Consider the following 19809-nt stretch of genomic DNA (forward strand, 5'->3'; position numbering starts at 1 on the left):
CGTGGCTCCTCAGATTGTATTTAAGGATGAATCCGTGGGTAGTTTTAGAACGTTCTTTTCTTTTCAACCAACTTTTCCAATCAAGACACAACAAGTTGCTCAGTCTTACAAGGAGGAGGGAGGACAGCACATCCCGCCTTCAAGTCTCCATACCACCCCCTGGGGTGTAGGTGGACCCTCTTGAAGAATCCATACTGTAACAATAGTCTTTGGCAAATTCAACTCCTCCTTGACCAACAGGGACAAAAACCTCACATATTTTTTGTGGGATATCTACACTTTTTTTCGTGAATAGAAAAGTTATTATGGTTATACTATAATATACAAAATTATAATTGACCAATTTATGACATTAGCTCAATGATCATTCAAATCGTGTCAATTGAATCCAGCTTGTTGGTGTGATCTCAAAACTGATTTAGCCCACTGAGCTAAAGCCTAGACATTCGTTCTGGGAATTAACATAAGTCTTGGGAACTATTCCCACATGCTCCCTTTTCCATCTGATTTAGAATGCTACAGCTATGTTGTTTATTCTCACCCTGACTGACCAGCCAATAACACTGTAATCCCCTAAATGTATGTGAGTAGAATAAGCCCTCTGCCGCCTGGAGAGAGAGATAGGGTCATCGCACTGTCGATGCTGTGCCACAGAATGTGGCTCTGTCCCAATTTAAAGTTATTGCTTTGTCCAGATGCCATCTATTAGACTTGGCTTGCCCTCATTCTAGCCTGCTCTGGAAGTAGAGCTGGGGCTCTGCTGAATGGCATGGCCCTGCTACGGTCCTGCAGTGGCTCTGTATTCTCCCAGCCTCCCCTAGACAGATGCCCTGGATTAATGGTTGGAGACAGTGTCCTAGGGTGGTCTAGGAGTCACTGCGCAGCCAGCTGTCCCACACGGTCTCTGTCCAGTAAACGTAGAACAAATACAGTATGGAGGGAAAGGGGTTGGAGACATACTGAAGGGCAGGTGCCTCCCTCTTCTTCCATCTGCCTCAAATCCAATTCCACAGACAGACTACCATGAGTCTGAAGTTGTGTCCTGGCGGTCTCCCTTAGCCAGATGCTACATGCCCTGTCTTAAGGGTGACAAGCTGGAAGGCAGGTGCCAACTTTCGCTCCTGTCTGCCTCTGGATGACCCAGGCCTGGATGGAAACAGGACGAAAACATGGTTGGACTACCTGAATCAGAATGTATTTTTTCGTTGAAAATTGGTTTGTTGGCGCAGTGGTTTAAGGCGTTGTATTTCAGTGCTAGGGGCGTCACTACAGACCCGGTTCGATCCCAGGCTGTGTCACATCCGTCCACGTCCGGGAGACCCATGAGGCGGCGCACAGTTTTTGACCGGCCAGGATGTCCTTGTCCTATCGCGCTCGAGTGACTCCTTGTGACTTTGGTCGCCAGCTGTACTGTGTTTCCTCCGACATATTGGTGTGGCATACAGGCTAGGCGAGCACTGTGTCAAGAAGCAGTGCGGCTTGGAGGGGGACGCATGGCTCTCGGGCTTCGCCTCTCCCGAGTCCATACGGGAGTTGCAGCGGTGGGACAAGATTGTAACTACCAATTGGAAATTGGGGAGAAAAATTATTGTTTGTTAAGAAATGCGACCCAGGAGTCACCCTCCTTCCTATCTGTCTCACCCAGGCCTGGATTCTACAGCTCTACAATGAGTCAGACTATATACCTAACAGCCTATCTACCATGGGTCGTCCCAAATGGCACCCTATTCCCTACATAGTGCACTACTTTTGACCAGGGCACATGGGGCTCTGGTCAAAAGTAGTGCACTATATAGGAAATAGGAGGCCATTTGAGACACAAGCCTTGAGTCAGACTGGTTGTGTATGTGACGCTGATGTGAGCAGGTCATTGGGTCAAAGACGAGATGAAGGCTAATAGAAAGTTTACTGTCCTGGAGCAGGCTTTACTGGGATTGCTGCTAATCTTTACTACTCTTGCTGTATGTGAACTTCACAAGTCTGGTAATACTCACTGCTGCTGTTGTGGAATTGAGTCCGCCAGTGAGGATGGAATAAATGGATTACAAACTTATGTTTTTGAATAATGGGTTAATTGAAGCAGTGTTCAACATGGTCTGATACAGTGGTGGAAAAAGTACCAAATTGTCATACTTGAGTAAAAGTCAAATCAAATCAAATCAAATTTTTATTTGTCACATACACATGGTTAGCAGATGTTAATGCGAGTGTAGCGAAATGCTTGTGCTTCTAGTTCCGACAATGCAGTAATAACCAACAAGTAATCTAACTAACAATTCCAAAACTACTGTCTTATACACAGTGTAAGGGGATAAAGAATATGTACATAAGGATATATGAATGAGTGATGGTACGGAGCAGCATAGGCAGGATACAGTAGATGGTATCGAGTACTGTATATACATGAGGTGAGTATGTAAACATAGTGGCATAGTTAAAGTGGCTAGTGATACATGTATTACATAAGGATGCAGTCGATGATATAGAGTACAGTATATACGTATGCATATGAGATGAATAATGTAGGGTAAGTAACATTATATAAGGTAGCATTGTTTAAAGTGGCTAGTGATATATTTACATCATTTCCCATCAATTCCCATTATTAAAGTGGCTGGAGTTGAGTCAGTGTCAGTGTCAGTGTGTTGGCAGCAGCCACTCAATGTTAGTGGTGGCTGTTTAACAGTCTGATGGCCTTGAGATAGAAGCTGTTTTTCAGTCTCTCGGTCCCAGCTTTGATGCACCTGTACTGACCTCGCCTTCTGGATGATAGCGGGGTGAACAGGCAGTGGCTCGGGTGGTTGATGTCCTTGATGATCTTTATGGCCTTCCTGTAACATCGGGTGGTGTAGGTGTCCTGGAGGGCAGGTAGTTTGCCCCCGGTGATGCGTTGTGCAGACCTCACTACCCTCTGGAGAGCCTTACGGTTGTGGGCGGAGCAGTTGCCGTACCAGGCGGTGATACAGCCCGCCAGGATGCTCTCGATTGTGCATCTGTAGAAGTTTGTGAGTGCTTTTGGTGACAAACCAAATTTCTTCAGCCTCCTGAGGTTGAAGAGGCGCTGCTGCGCCTTCTTCACGATGCTGTCTGTGTGAGTGGACCAATTCAGTTTGTCTGTGATGTGTATGCCGAGGAACTTAAAACCCTCTCCACTACTGTTCCATCGATGTGGATAGGGGGGTGTTCCCTCTGCTGTTTCCTGAAGTCCACAATCATCTCCTTAGTTTTGTTGACGTTGAGTGTGAGGTTATTTTCCTGACACCACACTCCGAGGGCCCTCACCTCCTCGCTGTAGGCCGTCTCGTCGTTGTTGGTAATCAAGCCTACCACTGTTGTGTCGTCCGCAAACTTGATGATTGAGTTGGAGGCGTGCGTGGCCACGCAGTCGTGGGTGAACAGGGAGTACAGGAGAGGGCTCAGAACGCACCCTTGTGGGGCCCCAGTGTTGAGGATCAGCGGGGTGGAGATGTTGTTGCCTACACTCACCACCTGGGGGCGGCCCGTCAGGAAGTCCAGTACCCAGTTGCACAGGGCGGGGTCGAGACCCAGGGTCTCGAGCTTGATGACGAGCTTGGAGGGTACTATGGTGTTGAATGCCGAGCTGTAGTCGATGAACAGCATTCTCACATAGGTATTCCTCTTGTCAAGATGGGTTAGGGCAGTGTGCAGTGTGGTTGAGATTGCATCGTCTGTGGACCTATTTGGGCGGTAAGCAAATTGGAGTGGGTCTAGGGTGTCGGGTAGGGTGGAGGTGATATGGTCCTTGACTAGTCTCTCAAAGCACTTCATGATGACGGAAGTGAGTGCTACGGGGCGGTAGTCGTTTAGCTCAGTTACCTTAGCTTTCTTGGGAACAGGAACAATGGTGGCCCTCTTGAAGCATGTGGGAACAGCAGACTGGTATAGGGATTGATTGAATATGTCCGTAAACACACCGGAGACAAAGTAGAATCTCAATTCAACGGCTCAGACACAAGAGGCATGTGGCAGGGTCTACAGTCAATCACGGACTACAAGAAGAAATCCAGCCCAGTCACGGACCAGGATGTCCTGCTCCCAGGCAGACTAAATAACTTTTTTGCCCGCTTTGAGGACAATACAGTGCCACTGACACGGCCTGCAACGAAAACATAGTAAAGATAAAGTAAAGATACCTTTAATAGAAAATGACTCAGGTGAAAGTGAAAATCAACCAGTAAAATACTACCTGAGTAAAAGTCTAAAAGTACTTGGTCTTAAATATACTTAAGTATCAAAAGTAAATATAATTGCGAAAATATAAGTATCAAAAGTAAACGTATAAATCATTTCACTTATATTAAGCAAACCAGACGGCACACTTTTCTTGTTTTTTAAATTTACAGATAGCCAGGGGCACACACCAACATTCATAATTGACTAACTAAGATTTGTGTTTAGGGAGTCCGCCAGATAAGAGCTAGTAGGGATGACCAGGGATGGTCTCTTGATAAGCGTGTGAATTTGACCATTTTCCTGTCAAAATGTCAGAGAAAATGTATGGAGTAAAAAGTACATTATTTTCTTTCGGAATGTAGTGGAGTAAAAGTAAAAGTAGTCAAACATATTAATTGTAAAGTAAAGTACAGATACCTCCCAAAAACTACTTAAGTAGTACTTTAAAGTATTTTTCCTTAAGCACTTTACACCACTGGTCTTATAGTAGGTTATATGGACTTATAGTAAAAGTAAATACTGTTCTTTCAATGACATAGACTAATCAGGTGAATTCAAATAAAATACAATAAAGTGTATTTGTCACATACACGTGTTTAGCAGATGTTATTCTGGGTATAGCGAAATGCTTGTGTTTCTAGCTCCATCAGTGCAGTAATATCTAACAAGTAATATCTAACAATTTCACAACACAACACACAATACATACAACTCTAAAGTAAAGGGATGGAATTAAGAATATATCAACATTTGGGTGAGCAGTGTCAGAGCATCATAGTCTAAAATGTAGTAGAATATCATAGAATACAGTATATACATATCAAATAAGTAATGCAAAATATGTAAACATTATTAAAAGTGACTAGTGTTCTATTATTAAAGTGGCCAGTGATTTCAAGTCTATGTGTATGGGGCAGCAGCCTCTAATATGCTAGTGATGGTGTTTACCAGTCTGATGGCCTTGAGATATAAGCTGTTTTTCAGTCTCTCGGTCCCAGCCTTGATGCACCTGTACTGACCTCGCCTTCTGAATGATAGTGGGGTGAACAGGCAGTGGCTCGGTTAGTTGTTGTCCTTGATGATCTTTTGACCTTCCTGTGACATCATGTGCTGTAGGTTGTCCTGGAGGGCAGGTAGTTGGGCAGACCGCACCACCCTCTGGGAGCCCTGCGGTTGCGGGAGGTGTAGTTGCCATACCAGGCGGTGATACAGCCCGACAGGATGCTCTCAATTGTGCATCTGTAAAAGTTTGTGAGGGTTTTAGGTGCCAAGTCAAATTTCTTCAGCCACCTGAGGTTGAATAGGTGCTGTCTGTGTGGGTGGACCATTTCAGAATTTGAAGCTTTCCACCTTCTCCAGAGCCCTCACCTCCTCCCTGTACGCTGTCTTGTCATTGTTGGTAATCAGGCCTACTACTGTTGTGTTGTCTGCAAAGTTGATGATTGAGTTGGAGGCGTGTGTGGCCACGTAGTCATGGGTGAACCGGGAGTACAGGAGGGGGCTGAGCACGCATCCTTGTGGGTTGCCATAGTGTTGAGGATCAGCGAAGTGGAGGTGTTGTTTCCTACCTTCACCACCTGGGGTTGGCCCATCAGGAAGTCCAGGACTCAGTTGAACAGGGCAGGATACAGACCCAGGGCCTCGTGTTTAATGATGAGCTTGGAGGGATACTATGGTGTTGAATGCTGAGCTATAGTCAATGAACAGCATTCTTACTTCGGTATTCCTCTTGTACAGATGGGATCGGGCAGTGTGCCCTGCAATGGTGATTGCATCATCTGTGGATCTAATGGGGCAGTAAGCAAATTGAAGTGGGTCTAGTGTGTCAGGTAAGGTAGAGATGATATGATCATTGACAAGTCTCTCAAAACACATGATGACAGAAGTGAGTGCTACAGGGCGGTAGTCATTTAGTTCAGTTACCTTTGCTTCTTGGGTACAGGAACAATGATGTGGGGACAGCAGACTGGGATAGGGACAAATTTAATGTGTCCGTTAACACTCCAGCCAGCTGGTCTGTGCATGCTCTGAGGATGCGGCTAGGGATGCCGTCTGGGTCGGCATCCTTGCGAGGGTTAACACGCTTAAATGTCTTACGTCGGCCATGGAGGAGAGACCACAGTCCTTGATAGTGGGCCACGTCAGTGGCTCTGTGTTATCCTCAAAGTGGGCGAAGAAGGTGTTTAACTTGTCCGGAAGCAAGACATCGTTGCTTCCGGACAACGTCGTTGCTGCCATCTATCCACATGGCTGGTTTTCCCTTTGTAGTCCATGATTGTCTGTAGAGCCTGTCTGAGCTGTTGAATTGCGACTCCACTTTGTCTCTACACTGTGACTTTTGCCTGTTTGATTACCTTATGGTGAGGATAACGACACTGTATTCGGCCATATTCTCAGTCACCTTGCCACTGTTAAATATGATGGTTTGTGCTTTCAGTTTTGCGCGAATGCTGCCATCTATCCACGCTATCTGGTTAGCGTAGATCATAATAGTCACACTGGATACTACATCTCCTATACACTTCCTGATAAACTCAGTCACCGTATCAGTGTATTCGTCAATGTTATTCTTAGAGGCTACTCAGAACATATCGCAGTCTGTGTGATCAAAACAATCTTGAAGCGTGGATTCCGATTCAGGGGAAAGCTATGATCCCTTATGGATATCACTTGTTAAATCCAATTCATTCTGTGTAGATGAAGGGGAGTAGACAGGTTAAAGAAGGATTTTTAAGTCTTGAGATAATTAAAACATGGATGGTGTATGTGTGCTATTCAGAAGGTGAATGGGCAAGACAAAAGATTTAAGTACCTTGGAACGGGATATGGTAGTAGGTGCCCACTGGTTTGTGTCTGATGGGTTTTCTTGCTCAACAATTTCCCCTGTGTATCAAGAACGGTCTACCACCCAAAGTACATCCAGCCAAATTGACACAACTGTGGGAAGCATTGGAGTCAACATGGGCCAGCATCCCTGTAGAACGCTTTCGACATCTTGTAGAGTCCGTGCCCTGCTCCTAATGTTTGGTAGACTCATTGTACAGCAGTTTTTCAGAAAAACGAAACTATATGAAACTACAATGTAGAAAAAAGTAATAATGAATTAAAACCCTTTAATGAGTAGTGTCCAAACTAGTACTGGTACTGTAAATTACAAATATATATATATATATATATATATATATATATATATATATATTCAGCATACAGTGGAAGTCGAAAGTTTACATACACTTAGGTTGGAGTCATTAAAACTTGTTTTTCAACCACTACACAAATTTCTTGTTAACAAACTATAGTTTGGCAAGTCGGTTAGGACATCTACTTTGTACCTGTAGATGCATTTCAAGGCCTACCTTGAAGCTCAGTGCCTCTTTGCTTGACATCATGGGAAAATCAAAAGAAATCAGCCAAGACCTCAGAAAAAAAATTCTGGTCTGGTTCATCCTTGGGAGCAATTTCCAAATGCCTGAAGGTACCACGTTCATCTGTACAAACAGTAGTTCCCAAGTATAAACACCATGGGACCACACAGCCATCATACTGCTCAGGAACGAGATGAGTTCTGTCTCCTAGAGATAAACTTACTTTGGTGCGAAAAGTGCAATCAACCCAGAACAACAGTGTGAAAATGCTGGAGGGAACAGGTACAAAAGTATCTATATCCATAGTAAAACGAGTCCTATATCGACATAACCTGAAAGGCCGCTCAGCAAGGAAGAAGCCACTGCTCCAAAACCACCATAAAAAATACAGACTACAGTTTGCAACTGCACATGGGGACAAAGATGGTACTTTTTGGAGAAATGTCCTCTGGTCTGATGAAACAAAAATAGAACTGTTTGGCCATGATGACCATTGTTATGTTTGGAGGAAAAAGGGGGAGGCTTGTAAGCCTATGAACACCATCCCAACTGTGAAGCACGGGGGTGGCAGCATTCATGTTGTGAGGGTGCTTTGCTGCAGGAGGGACTGGTGCACTTCACAAAATAGATGGCATCATGTCGATATATTGAAGCAACATCTCAAGACATCAGTCAGGAAGTTAAAGCTTGGTCGCAAATGGGTCTTCCAAATGGACAATGACCCCAAGCACACTTCCAAAGTTGTGGCAAAATGGCTTAAGGACAACAAAGTCAAGGTATTGGAGTGGCCATCACAAAGCCCTGACCTCAATCCCATAGAAAATGTGTGGGCAGAACTGAAAAAGCGTGTGCGAGAAAGGAGGCCTACAAACCTGACTGAGTTACACCAGCTCTGTCAGGAGGAATGGGACAAAATTCACACAACTTATTGTGGGAAGCTTGTGGAAGGCTACCCAAAACTTTTGACCCAAGTTAAACAATTTAAAGGCAATGCTACCAACGCTTATTGAGTGTATGTAAACTTCTGACTCACTGGGAATGTGATGAACGAAATAAAAGCTGAAGTAAATCACTCTCTACTATTATTCTGACATTTCACATTCTTAAAATAAAGTGATGATCCTAACTGAATTTTTACTAGGATTACATGTCAGGAATTGTGAAAAACTGAGTTTAAATGTATTTGGCTAAGGTGTATGTAAACTTCTGACTTCACCTGCTTAGAACACTTCTGGGGCCAAATAATATCATCAGTAGGTTGCCGTTTGGGGAACCCTGCTATAGTTCCTAACCACGGATTCTACCGATGTCTAGCTAATGTCAAATTAGACCCTTGTCTGTCAGATCTCCATACATCTCTGAAGATATTGCTTTGGATTTCCATGAGAAGGAACTTCATAAATTGTTCATAGCAAAGAAGGTGTCTGATTTCCAGCAGATTTCCTCCTGTAGCCTACTGTGTGGGTCTTCCTACCTTATGCCAAAGCTACTTCTCACTGGAATGAGCAACAGAACAAGAAGGTTGTGGCAGGTTTTTACCCAGTGCCCACTCTGTGCCTACTTCCTTTCAAAGTGTCAGCTCCTGTAGTGTTCAAAGAAATGAACGTACCCTCCTCATTAGTTCACTTGTGAGGTCCATTCTTGAGTGTTTGTTTAGACAGTTACCTTTCCTGTTACATAGCCTAAGTAGGGGAGACTTGGATGGTTGTAACACTTTTGGGCTTTCTATGACTTGGTGCTCTCTAATGGTGTATCTTCACTAACTGTGACCTATACAATATTTACCAGCCTTGTCAATTTACACTCCAATTATTACATTATAATAGGGAACTAAAATATCATTGCAAAGAACATGACTGTAACTGTATTTTACTCACCGTCTGCATAATCTCCCGTGGACAGATTCTGCGCAGCTGACCAAATTGCACAAGATCTTACTTCTGGGTTAAGATTTTACAGTCTGCATACCAGCAGCCAATTAACACAGCAAGGGCGGATGTTTCCATAATACACTAGAGCACATTCCTGGAGACGGTCTTCTGAAAGAGGATCGGGAAGCAGAGCAGCATAGCCACCCCATGTGATCTGAGGTGAATAGGATGTTCGACTGAGGCAGATATCGGAGATCTTTTTTTTTTTCATCCTTTTTTTTTGTGTATTTCTTGTATTCCTAAAGGTTATATTCAAGAGAATCTTTGAAAGACTGCAACTTTCATTTTAGCTGGCCAGGTTCTGGGTTCCCGAGAATATATTCCAGAGGAGGTTCTGGCTCTGTCTTTTTTAATCCACATTAGTGATCAAAATGAAGTTATAGACTGGAGAGACGTATTCTCAAAACAAGTATTATCACTTAACGGCAAAATAGTGATTGTAGGCTTCCTGCTTGGCTGAGGAGAATAGTACTAAGTATAAGGTGTGTTGTGGATGGTTTAGAAAAGAGATGTCTTTAGTCTAAATACAGGGCCCATGACAAAACGCAGGTGTTCCTAGCCTTTTAATTCAAACTTTTACGTCCATGTTTGTGTGATAATAGCTTATTTATTTCAGACTGACTACAAGTAGGTAGGTAAGGTTTTTCATTTAAAGAGATACTTTACAAGAAACGTTGAAATATAATTGACCATTTAATGGCAATCATTTTCCTGTCTTCGAACAATACCTGTCTCTCCCTCGCCCTTCTCTCTATCTCTCATCAGAAGGCAAAATCAATGTGTCCTTCAAAGCTGATATCTTGTGAAGCCACACACTATTGTGGCCAGGCACTAGTAATACCATGTTTCATCGCATTGCTCAAATCATTTTTTTGTTGCACCTAAACATAGCCGCCAAAAGAAGGAGAAAATGCTGTTAACAAGCCTAATTGGGGATAGACCCGGTCAATGAGAAGTCCTGTATCATCATACTTAACTTCCCTCTCTGTGCCTTTGAAAAACGTTGTTCCTCTCCACTGCGGCACTTAAAGTAGTAGCCTACTCACAGTAGTTAAAAGCTAACTTTGCAGGGGAGAAGGCATTATCTAGAAGCCAATTGATGTCCTCTCGCTCCCTGAGAACGACATCGGAGCTCCCAGGCCTAACGCTAGACCTTGAACAATACCAGATGTCACACAGCTTTTTACTGTGAGAAAACATGGGACTGAAGAATGGAATGTCGATAACAGCATTTTGCAACATACTGGATGCCAATTGTGCAAGTGTTGTTGTTTTGAGTGATTTACAAAGAGGCATGGGTGGATTGAGAGATGAATCCATGTTGATGGATTTCTTGTTAGTTAGAAAGGAAGGGATGAGCCTATCCATCTATGATTGACAGTTTTCAAGTAGTGTTGACTCCCGTGAGCGTCACCAACCAATGAAAAGACAATCAAGACATCACTCAAGAGTAGCATTCCATACAGCAATACAGGGCTCCCAGCAAATAAGCTACTTTCAATGTATATTATATAATAAGGTGTCTGCTAGCCATGAGTTTCTCTCACCTTTTCAATCTGGATACTCTGCGTGGCCCTTGGTTAGAGAGGGTGGGGGAAATCACAGGGAGGCTGACAACACAACCAACCCTCTGCAGTGTGTGCGGGCAGGTGTGCTTTCAGATAAGGAGCAGCTAGTGGAATTAAACCCTGCCTAGTAGAAGACAGAGGAGCTGTGAGACTCATTCCCCGAAGGAAAACACAATCCATGTGCATGTAGAGCCTGAAAATCATTCTGAGCACAAGGATATACAGTACATTGAATAGTGGTGCCCCACACAATCTCATGAGTGATCCTATCGTTTAAGTCATTTACTTTTCTCTGTTGCTTTTGAAGATATCTGGTCATGGAAACATATCCCAAAACGTGATAATGTACAACAGATCCCTGGTTTTGGTGCTGTGGCTTAACTGTGAAAGATAGGACATTTGCAAGAATGCAGTGACGCAAAACTTAGGAGACATATAGTGCCCCCTACTGACCCAACAATTACCACCCCCAAAGACAATCAGCAGGTGAAGGAACAGTCCTGGGCCCAGATGCTACTGTTCTAACGATGAACTTAGCCTGAAGACGCTTTCGGGAAACTGGTCCCAGACATGTTTACTCAGTTGCAATGTTTTTAAGTCTGAGCAAGAGGTTTGCAATCAAATTGGGGAGCCAGAGGCATACAACAATACATTTTTATATAAAAACAGCAACACAATAAATGTATATAGATGAGCAGTAGTGTACTTGAAAGGCCAAGAAACCCCCCATTTATTACATAGCGATGCACTGTACAGTTTTGTATAAAAGTACGACGCGTAATATCTTGTCAGAAAATACAAGCCAAACTGGACATATATAAATCATATATAAAATTATAAAACGTCTGTTACATCTTTTCATCGCCATTTGAGAAGGTAAATACGGTATACATGAATGTAGGCTGTGACACCATAGTCACTTTCTTTTTGTTGTCCTATCCTTGCGACACATTGATTAGCAATTGATTAGTGATCAGCTGGTAACAGTTGCGAGCTCAAAGCATCATAGCAGGTACTACTTCCTTTGAAGGAAAGTGTTGAAGGGAAAGTCGTTTTCAGTGCAATGCAAAAGATACACATCGCAGTGTTGCCTGATGATGCCTCGAACATAACATGAAAACAGAACATTCTAGTGTGATATGGACATATAAAAATCCTTCTTTTCATTTTGTACATTTTATACAGCTCATATAAAACATTATCCCAATAGCGTACTGTAAAAGGCTATGCAACTGTCTCTCGTATAGTCGCCTCCAGTTTCTTTGGGAGTGGCTCTCTTCTCTCTTCAATATTGATGACGGGCTTCCGACAGTTCTGTCCCTGATCAAGGTATAACTTAGCGTATACTGGGTTGGAGTAGTTCATGGCCTGGGGGAAAAAAAGCACAAAAACCCAAGGAGAGTATTACTTTTACACTAAACATGGCCCGGATGAGCTAATAACCATTTCATAGGCCAGCATGATTTCAATTAGATTCATTATTTATTAAAGTATCTCATATCTTTCAGATGCCCAGCCTATTTGGGTATAAACAACAATTGACAGTGTTAATGTGAATAAAAATATTTTGCAGTAAGTCCAGAGCCTATTGTTGCTTAACAAGCAAGACAAGGACACTGTTGCTGACATCCCACCAGGTGACTGTAGACAAGCTCTAGCCATGTGGAACACCAGCAGATGGTTTCTTTCAATTATAAAACTGGGTGGTTCGAGCCCTGAATGCTGATTGTCTGACAGCAGTGGCATACCAGACCATATACAATGGGTATGACAAAACATGTATTATTACTGCACTTATTCCGTTGGTAATCAGTTTATAACAGCAATAAGGCACCTCAGGGGTTTGTGGTATACGGTCTACATGCAGTACCACACCCCATCGGGCCATATTGCTTAATTATAACACATATTACAAACATTCTGGAGGAAGCCTTTACCGTAGCTTTCATGAATACAACATGAGATCCTGGATTGTCTCATAAACCCTACTAGGAACCCAATGGCCTTGGCTTTGTATCAATATACAGTAGGCTTTTATACAGCATCTCTCCCAGAGAGGACAGTAAATTCACAAGGAGTTTACCTGTCCAGGAAGGATCTCCTTAGGGAGATGATGTACTCTGTCAGGGTGAACTGACAGAGTATGCAGGTGACTAGACCTCACACCAACACACCAACCCTACAACACATAATGACCACATTAACATCACACACCAACACAACCATTACAGTTTAACCTTCCAGAATAGAGTACAATAAATCTTTGCCTATTGGCTACATGCCAATATCCACACTGGCACAACACTGAATCAATGTATTGGGCATGCATTCTATGTAGCACGCCAGTGTGGGTATTGCATAGCCCTTGTTAGTAACTCAGGGAAAAGAGAGGATACAGGAGTAAGCATTTCCAGACCTTGTGTGGGTCCAGGGTGAAGCTTGGCTGAAGGTGATTCCCAGCATCAGAGTGATTGTCGTGGTCCACCTCATACATGTTGTACGAGGGGTTACCGATCTCTACGTTTAGCCCACCATTCACCATGGGCTGCCGCTGGACTATTTTCCCCCTGTAAATGATAACATTGATCGAGGTTAGGAGAGCATTATAAACCTTCATGACTGCTTACTATGTTTAGCCCACCATTCGCCATGGGCTGCCGCTGGACTATTTTCCCCCTGTAAATGATAACATTGATGGAGGTTAGGAGAGCATTATAAACCTTCATGACTGCTTACTACGTTTAGCCCACCATTCGCCATGGGCTGCCGCTGGACTATTTTCCCCCTGTAAATGATAACATTGATCGAGGTTAGGATAGCATTATAAACCTTAATGACTGCTTACTACGTTTAGCCCACCATTCCCCATGGGCTGCCGCTGGACTATTTTCCCCCTGTAAATGATAACATTGATCGAGGTTAGGATAGCATTATAAACCTTAATGACTGCTTACTACGTTTAGCCCACCATTCCCCATGGGCTGCCGCTGGACTATTTTCCCCCTGTAAATGATAACATTGATGGAGGTTAGGATAGCATTATAAACCTTCATGACTGCTTACTACGTTTAGCCCACCATTCGCCATGGGCTGCCGCTGGACTATTTTCCCCCTGTAAATGATAACATTGATCGAGGTTAGGAGAGCATTATAAACCTTCATGACTGCTTACTACGATACGCATGACCATTAAATCACACAACAGAACATGTACAGTGCCTTCGGAAAGTATTCAGACCTCTTGACTTTTTCTGCATTTTGTTACGTTAGTCTTATTCTACAATGGATTCAAATAAATAAAAATCCTCAGAAATCTACACACAATAACCCACAATGACAAAGTGAAAACAAGTTGGTAAAAAACAAAAATACCTTATTTACCTAAGTATTCAGACCCTTTGCTATGAGACACGAAATTGAGGGCAGGTGCATCCTGTTTCCATTGATCATCCTTGAGATGTTTCTACAACTTGATTGGAGTCCACCTATGGTAAATTCAACTGATTGGACATGATTTGGAAAGGCACACAACCGTCTATATAATGTCCCACAGTTGACAGTGCATGTCAGAGCAATAACCAAGCCATGAGGTCGTAGAAATTGTCCGTAGATCTCCGAGACGGGATTGTGTCGAGGCACAGATCTGGGGAAGGGTAACAAAACATTTCTGTAGCATTGAAGGTCTCCAAGAACACAGTGGCCTCCATCATTCTTAAATGGAAGAAGTTTGGAACCACCAAGACTCTTCCTAGAGCTGGCCACCCGGCCAAACTGAGCAATCGGGGGAGAAGGGCCTTGGTCAGGGAGGTGACCAAGAACCCGATGGTCACTCTGACAGAGCTCCAGAGTTCCTCTGTGGAGATGGGAGAACCTTCCAGAAGGTCAACCATCTCTGCAGCAATCCACCAATCAGGCCTTTATGGTAGAGTGGCCAGACGGGAGCCAATCCTCAGTAAAAGGCACATGACAGCCCACTTGGAGTTTGTCAAAAGGCACCTAAAGACTCTCAGACCATGAGAAACAAGATTCTCTGGTCTGATGAAACCAAGATTGAACTCTTTGGCCTGAATGCCACGTCTGGAGGAAACCTGGCACCCTCCCTACAGTGAAACGTGGTGGTGGCAGCATCATGCTGTGTGGATGTTTTTCAGCGGCAGGGACTGGGAGACTAGTCAGGATCGAGGCAAAGATGAAAGGAGCAAAGTACAGAGAGATCCTTGATGATAACCTGCTCCAGAGCGCTCAGGACCTCAGACAGGACAACGACCCTAAGCACACAGCCAAGACAACACAGGAGAGGCTTCGGGACAAGTCTCTGAATGTCCCTGTGTGGCCCAGCCAGAGTCCGGACTATGATCTGATCGAACAACTCTGGAGAGACCTGAAAAAAGCTGTGCAATAACACTCCCAAAAATACTCCCAAAGTGTTCCAAGCTTGTAGCGTCATACCAAAGAAGACTCGAGGCTTGAATCACTGCCAAAGGTGCTTCAACAATGTTCTGAGTAAAGGGTCTGAATACTTAAATAAATGTGATATTTCAGTTTTACATGTTTTTAAAATGAATTAGCAAACACTTCTAAAAACCTGTTTTTGCTTCATCATTATTGGGTATTGTGTGTAGATTGATGAGGGGAAAAAAACGACTTAATCAATTTAAGGCTGTAACCTAACAAAACGTGGAAAATGTCAAAGTGTCGGAATACTTTCCGAAGGCACTGTATGTAGTATGAAGTGACTGGGTATCTTTTGGAATCTGTCTACATAGAAGTAAAGACATACCTTTGCTTCCTCTTGCATATGAAAACACCAAAGGCCATGGTAGTGATGAGAATCACCAGCAGAACTAGTGGGACAATGATGGCCATGCTTCCTGTAACACACAGATAACACACATGTTCAATACGTAACATACTTCCCTCCTCTCTGTAGTGAAACAATACAATATGATAACATCCAACAAGCTCCAGGGGTTGGAAAAATAACTTTCCAACAAGGTTCTACATATGGGGACTGCATTTCTATGGCTCTGCTAAAGTTAAAGTCAGTCTATGGAGGTAAAAGGCTCAGTCTGCACAGTTAAGCCTTGAGAGCAAGTCGACAGTGAAATTTCAGACTGCAGACCAAGATGAAATACCAATCTCTGGGAGGGTAGGGTGGTTAAAAGAGTCTGAAAAGGTCTCCAAATCCAGACAATAGCACTTTTAGAAGTGAAAATGGACTGTATTTTTCTTGTAGGATTTTGTGTCTATGTTTGTGTGTGTGAATGTGTGTGTGTCTGTACAGATGCAGGATCTTAATTTGAGCCAGTTTGCTACAACAGGAAATGAATCCTGCAGCAACAGGAAATATGAATTATCACTTGGATTATAATTAATGGACATTTTTGTAGGGGTTTATACATTTTCCGTAGTGGACGGAAGCCTTTTTAAACTCAAATACACCACAAGTTTGCACATTCTAAGCAACAAAATAGTGATCAAATTAAGATTTTACATCTGTATGTTTGTGAGAGCGAGCGAGCGAGCAAACAAGCGAGAGAGAGAGAGTCTCTTCACAACTCTTTCCAATAACTACTCACCCCCGCTGATGTTTCCAGACAGACTGTTCTTGGGGGCAGGTCTCTCACACTGTGTACCTGACCAATCAGCTGGACACCTAGAAAAGTCGCAATGAGTATGAATAGCTGTCTGTTGGTCTAACCAAATCTCTTTAACAAGAAGGCTATGGTGTACACACACTATAGCCATCTTAATTAGGGAGGACGGGCTCGTGGTAATGACTGTATCAAATACATCAAACACATGGTTTCCAGGTGTGCCGTTCCGGCCCTTATTATGAGCCGCCCTCCCCTCAGCAGTCTCCTGTGACACGCACACACATCTCTTAATTTCATCTCCTCATTTGGTAAAGTCTCAGGGAACATGCATGCATAATTCATTCCCTCATCGAGTTAAAGAAAATAAGCATAATCTCACACGAAGTCCGCATCCCAAATGGGACCCTTTCCCCTTGATTCTGCACTACTTTTGACCAGGGACCATAGGAATCTGGTCAAAAGTGGCGCACTATGTAAGGAATAGGGTGCCATATGGGACCCATCAAGGTTTGGATGTAATCCAGAGACAATGATCCATTTTCTCATTCCCCTCCCTTGCCCAGAGGAGAGTAAGACATGCAATTACGCTATATGTAATCTGACAAGGGGGACCGCATGATGATGAAATGATATTAGCTCATATTAAATAGACTGTAAGCAGCATTTAATCAAACTTTCATTAGAGGGACTGTGGCTCACTGCAGGTACCACATGAATCATAGTCCTGAAGGGCATGACAGCTTGTAGCTGACCTATATAAATCACACCATTGGTTGCTTGGGAATATGCTTAGCTGCAGAAAGTTGTTCTCGATCACTTAGAGACTTCGTTATTGTCCTGTTTTCACTACATGCGTTGAGAGGCTAGGGCAAAGAGAGAAACGTAAGGCGTGTCTGTGCTGTGAATGAGGGAACGAGGAACATGTGTTGTAACGGGTTCTATTGTACAATATGTTAGACAACAGACAGACAGAGGTACTGGTGAGATTCTGAGTCGGGGAGTGATGTACAGAGTGGACGCTGCCGGATAGTGAGACAGTGAGGGCTGGTCTCGGAAATGGCAGGAGAGGGGGAGGGAAGGAGATGAGGAGAGGAGGAAGGAGGGGAAGGGAGCCAGGGAAGAGAGGAGGGGTAAAAGTCAGACCTACTTGCACTGGGGTTTGTTTAAGGCGGTTAACGTGCAAATCCCTTTATTCTGACAGTAGTTATCACATGGATTGGCCCGCTGGTCACAGCGCTGGTTCAAGAACCCAGGCGTGCAGCTGCAGCACAGAGAAATTATCGCCACATGAACGAATCATATATTGAGGAACACAGAGACAAAGTCTGCATCTGAAATGGCACCCTATTCTTTATATAATGCACTCCTTTTGACCAGGGCCCACATATGGAATAGGGTGCCATTTTGGACACATAGATAAAAGAAGGAGCACAACACAGACCACAAGCTCGGGCCATTGGAGGATACGGAGTATGAAATCGAACAGATGGGGCTAGGCCCTATTTCATCCTAGTGTTTCCATAGGATGTGTGCGTGTTCAGGTGAGAAAGCAAAGCATTATGGCAAGCAATCCATCTAATGTCACGCCAAGTGGGAGCAAAATAGGTTCAACTGCAGGAATAGCCCCAGATTGTTGTTTGAGATCTATAGAATGACACACACTACCGGTCAAATGTTTTAGAACACCTACTCGTTCAAGGGTTTTTCCTTATTTTTTACTAATTTCTACATTGTAGAATAATAGTGAATACATCAAAACTATCAAATAACACTATCAAATCATGTAATAACCAAAAAAGTGTTAAGCAAATCTAAATATATTTTATATAAATACATTTTACACTTCAAATAGCCACACTTTGCCTTGATGACAGCTTTGCACACTCTTGGTATTCTCTCAACCAGCTTAATGAGGTAGTCACCTGGAATACATTTCACTTAACAGGTGTGCCTTGATAAAAGTTAATTTGTGGTATTTCTTTCCTTCTTAATGCGTTTGAGCCAATCAGTTCTGTTGTGACAAGGTATAAAGAAGATAGACCTATTTGGTAAAATTTTGGTAAAATACCAAGTCCATATTATGGCAAGAACGGATCAAATAAGCAAAGATAAATGACAGTCCAGCAATACTTTAAGACATGAAGGTCAGTCAATACGGAACATTTCAAGAACTTTGAAAGTTTCTTCAAGTGCAGTCGCAAAAAACATCAAGCACTATGATGGAACTGGCTCTCACGAGGACCTCCATAGGAAAGGAAGACCCAGAGTTCCCTCTGCTGCAGAGGATAAGTTCAATAGAGTTACCAGTCTCAGAAATTGCAGCCCAAATAAATGTTTCACAGAGTTCAAGTAACAGAAACATCTTAACATCAACTGCTCAGAGGAGACTGAGTGAATCAGGCTTTCATGCTCTAATTGCCGCAAAGAAACCACTACTAAAGGACACCAATAATAAGAAGAGACTTTCTTGGGCCAAGAAACACAAGCAATCGACATTAGACAGGTGGAAATCTGTCCTTTGGTCTGATGAGTCCAAATTTGACATTTTTGGTTCCACCAGCCATATCTTTGTGAGATATAGGTAAACGGATGATCTACGCATGTGTATTTTCCACCGTAAAGCATGGAGGAGGAGGTGTGATGGTGTTGGGGTGCTTTGCTGGTGACACTGTCTGTGATTTATTTAGAATTCAAGGTACACTTAACCAGCATGGCTACCACAGCATTCTGCAGCGATTCGCCATCCCATCTTGAAGGGCTTAGTGGGAATATAATTTGTTTTTCAACAGGACAATGACCCAACAGACCTCAAGGCTGTGTAAGGACTATTTTACCAAGAAGGGGAGTGATGGAGTGACCTGGCCTCCACAATCACCCGTCCTCAACCCAATTGAAATGGTTTGGTATGAGTCAGACCGCAGAGTGAAGGAAAAGCAGCCAACATGTGCTCAGCATATGTGGGAACTCCTTCAAGACTGTTGGAAAAGCATTCCTCATGAAGCTGGTTGAGAGAATGTCAAGAGTGTGCAAAGCTGTCATCAATGCAAAGGGTGGCTATTTGAAGAATCTCAAATATACTTTGATTTATTTAACACTTTGTTTGGTTACTACACGACTCCATATGTGTTATTTCAGAGTTTTGATGTCTTCACTA

The 19809-nt window shown here is 43.3% G+C and overlaps 1 protein-coding gene across 1 annotated transcript in view; it reads right to left on the minus strand.

The window, feature by feature from the left end:
* Nucleotides 1-11885: 11885 nt before the first annotated feature.
* The window catches only part of LOC139373262 (low-density lipoprotein receptor-related protein 1B-like), a 201461-nt gene continuing 193537 nt past the window's right edge, over nucleotides 11886-19809 (minus strand). Inside the window, exons 85-90 of the mRNA XM_071113574.1 lie at nucleotides 17803-17916; nucleotides 16638-16714; nucleotides 15839-15929; nucleotides 13475-13625; nucleotides 13142-13237; nucleotides 11886-12426 (exon numbers count right to left, since the gene is read on the minus strand). Of these exons, the coding sequence (XP_070969675.1) occupies nucleotides 12283-12426; nucleotides 13142-13237; nucleotides 13475-13625; nucleotides 15839-15929; nucleotides 16638-16714; nucleotides 17803-17916 (673 nt within the window). The 3' untranslated portion in view covers nucleotides 11886-12282. The remainder of the gene's footprint in view (nucleotides 12427-13141; nucleotides 13238-13474; nucleotides 13626-15838; nucleotides 15930-16637; nucleotides 16715-17802; nucleotides 17917-19809) is intronic.

This window comes from Oncorhynchus clarkii, chromosome 18, assembly GCF_045791955.1.
Source record: "Oncorhynchus clarkii lewisi isolate Uvic-CL-2024 chromosome 18, UVic_Ocla_1.0, whole genome shotgun sequence".
In the NCBI taxonomy this organism is placed as follows: Eukaryota; Metazoa; Chordata; class Actinopteri; order Salmoniformes; family Salmonidae; genus Oncorhynchus; species Oncorhynchus clarkii.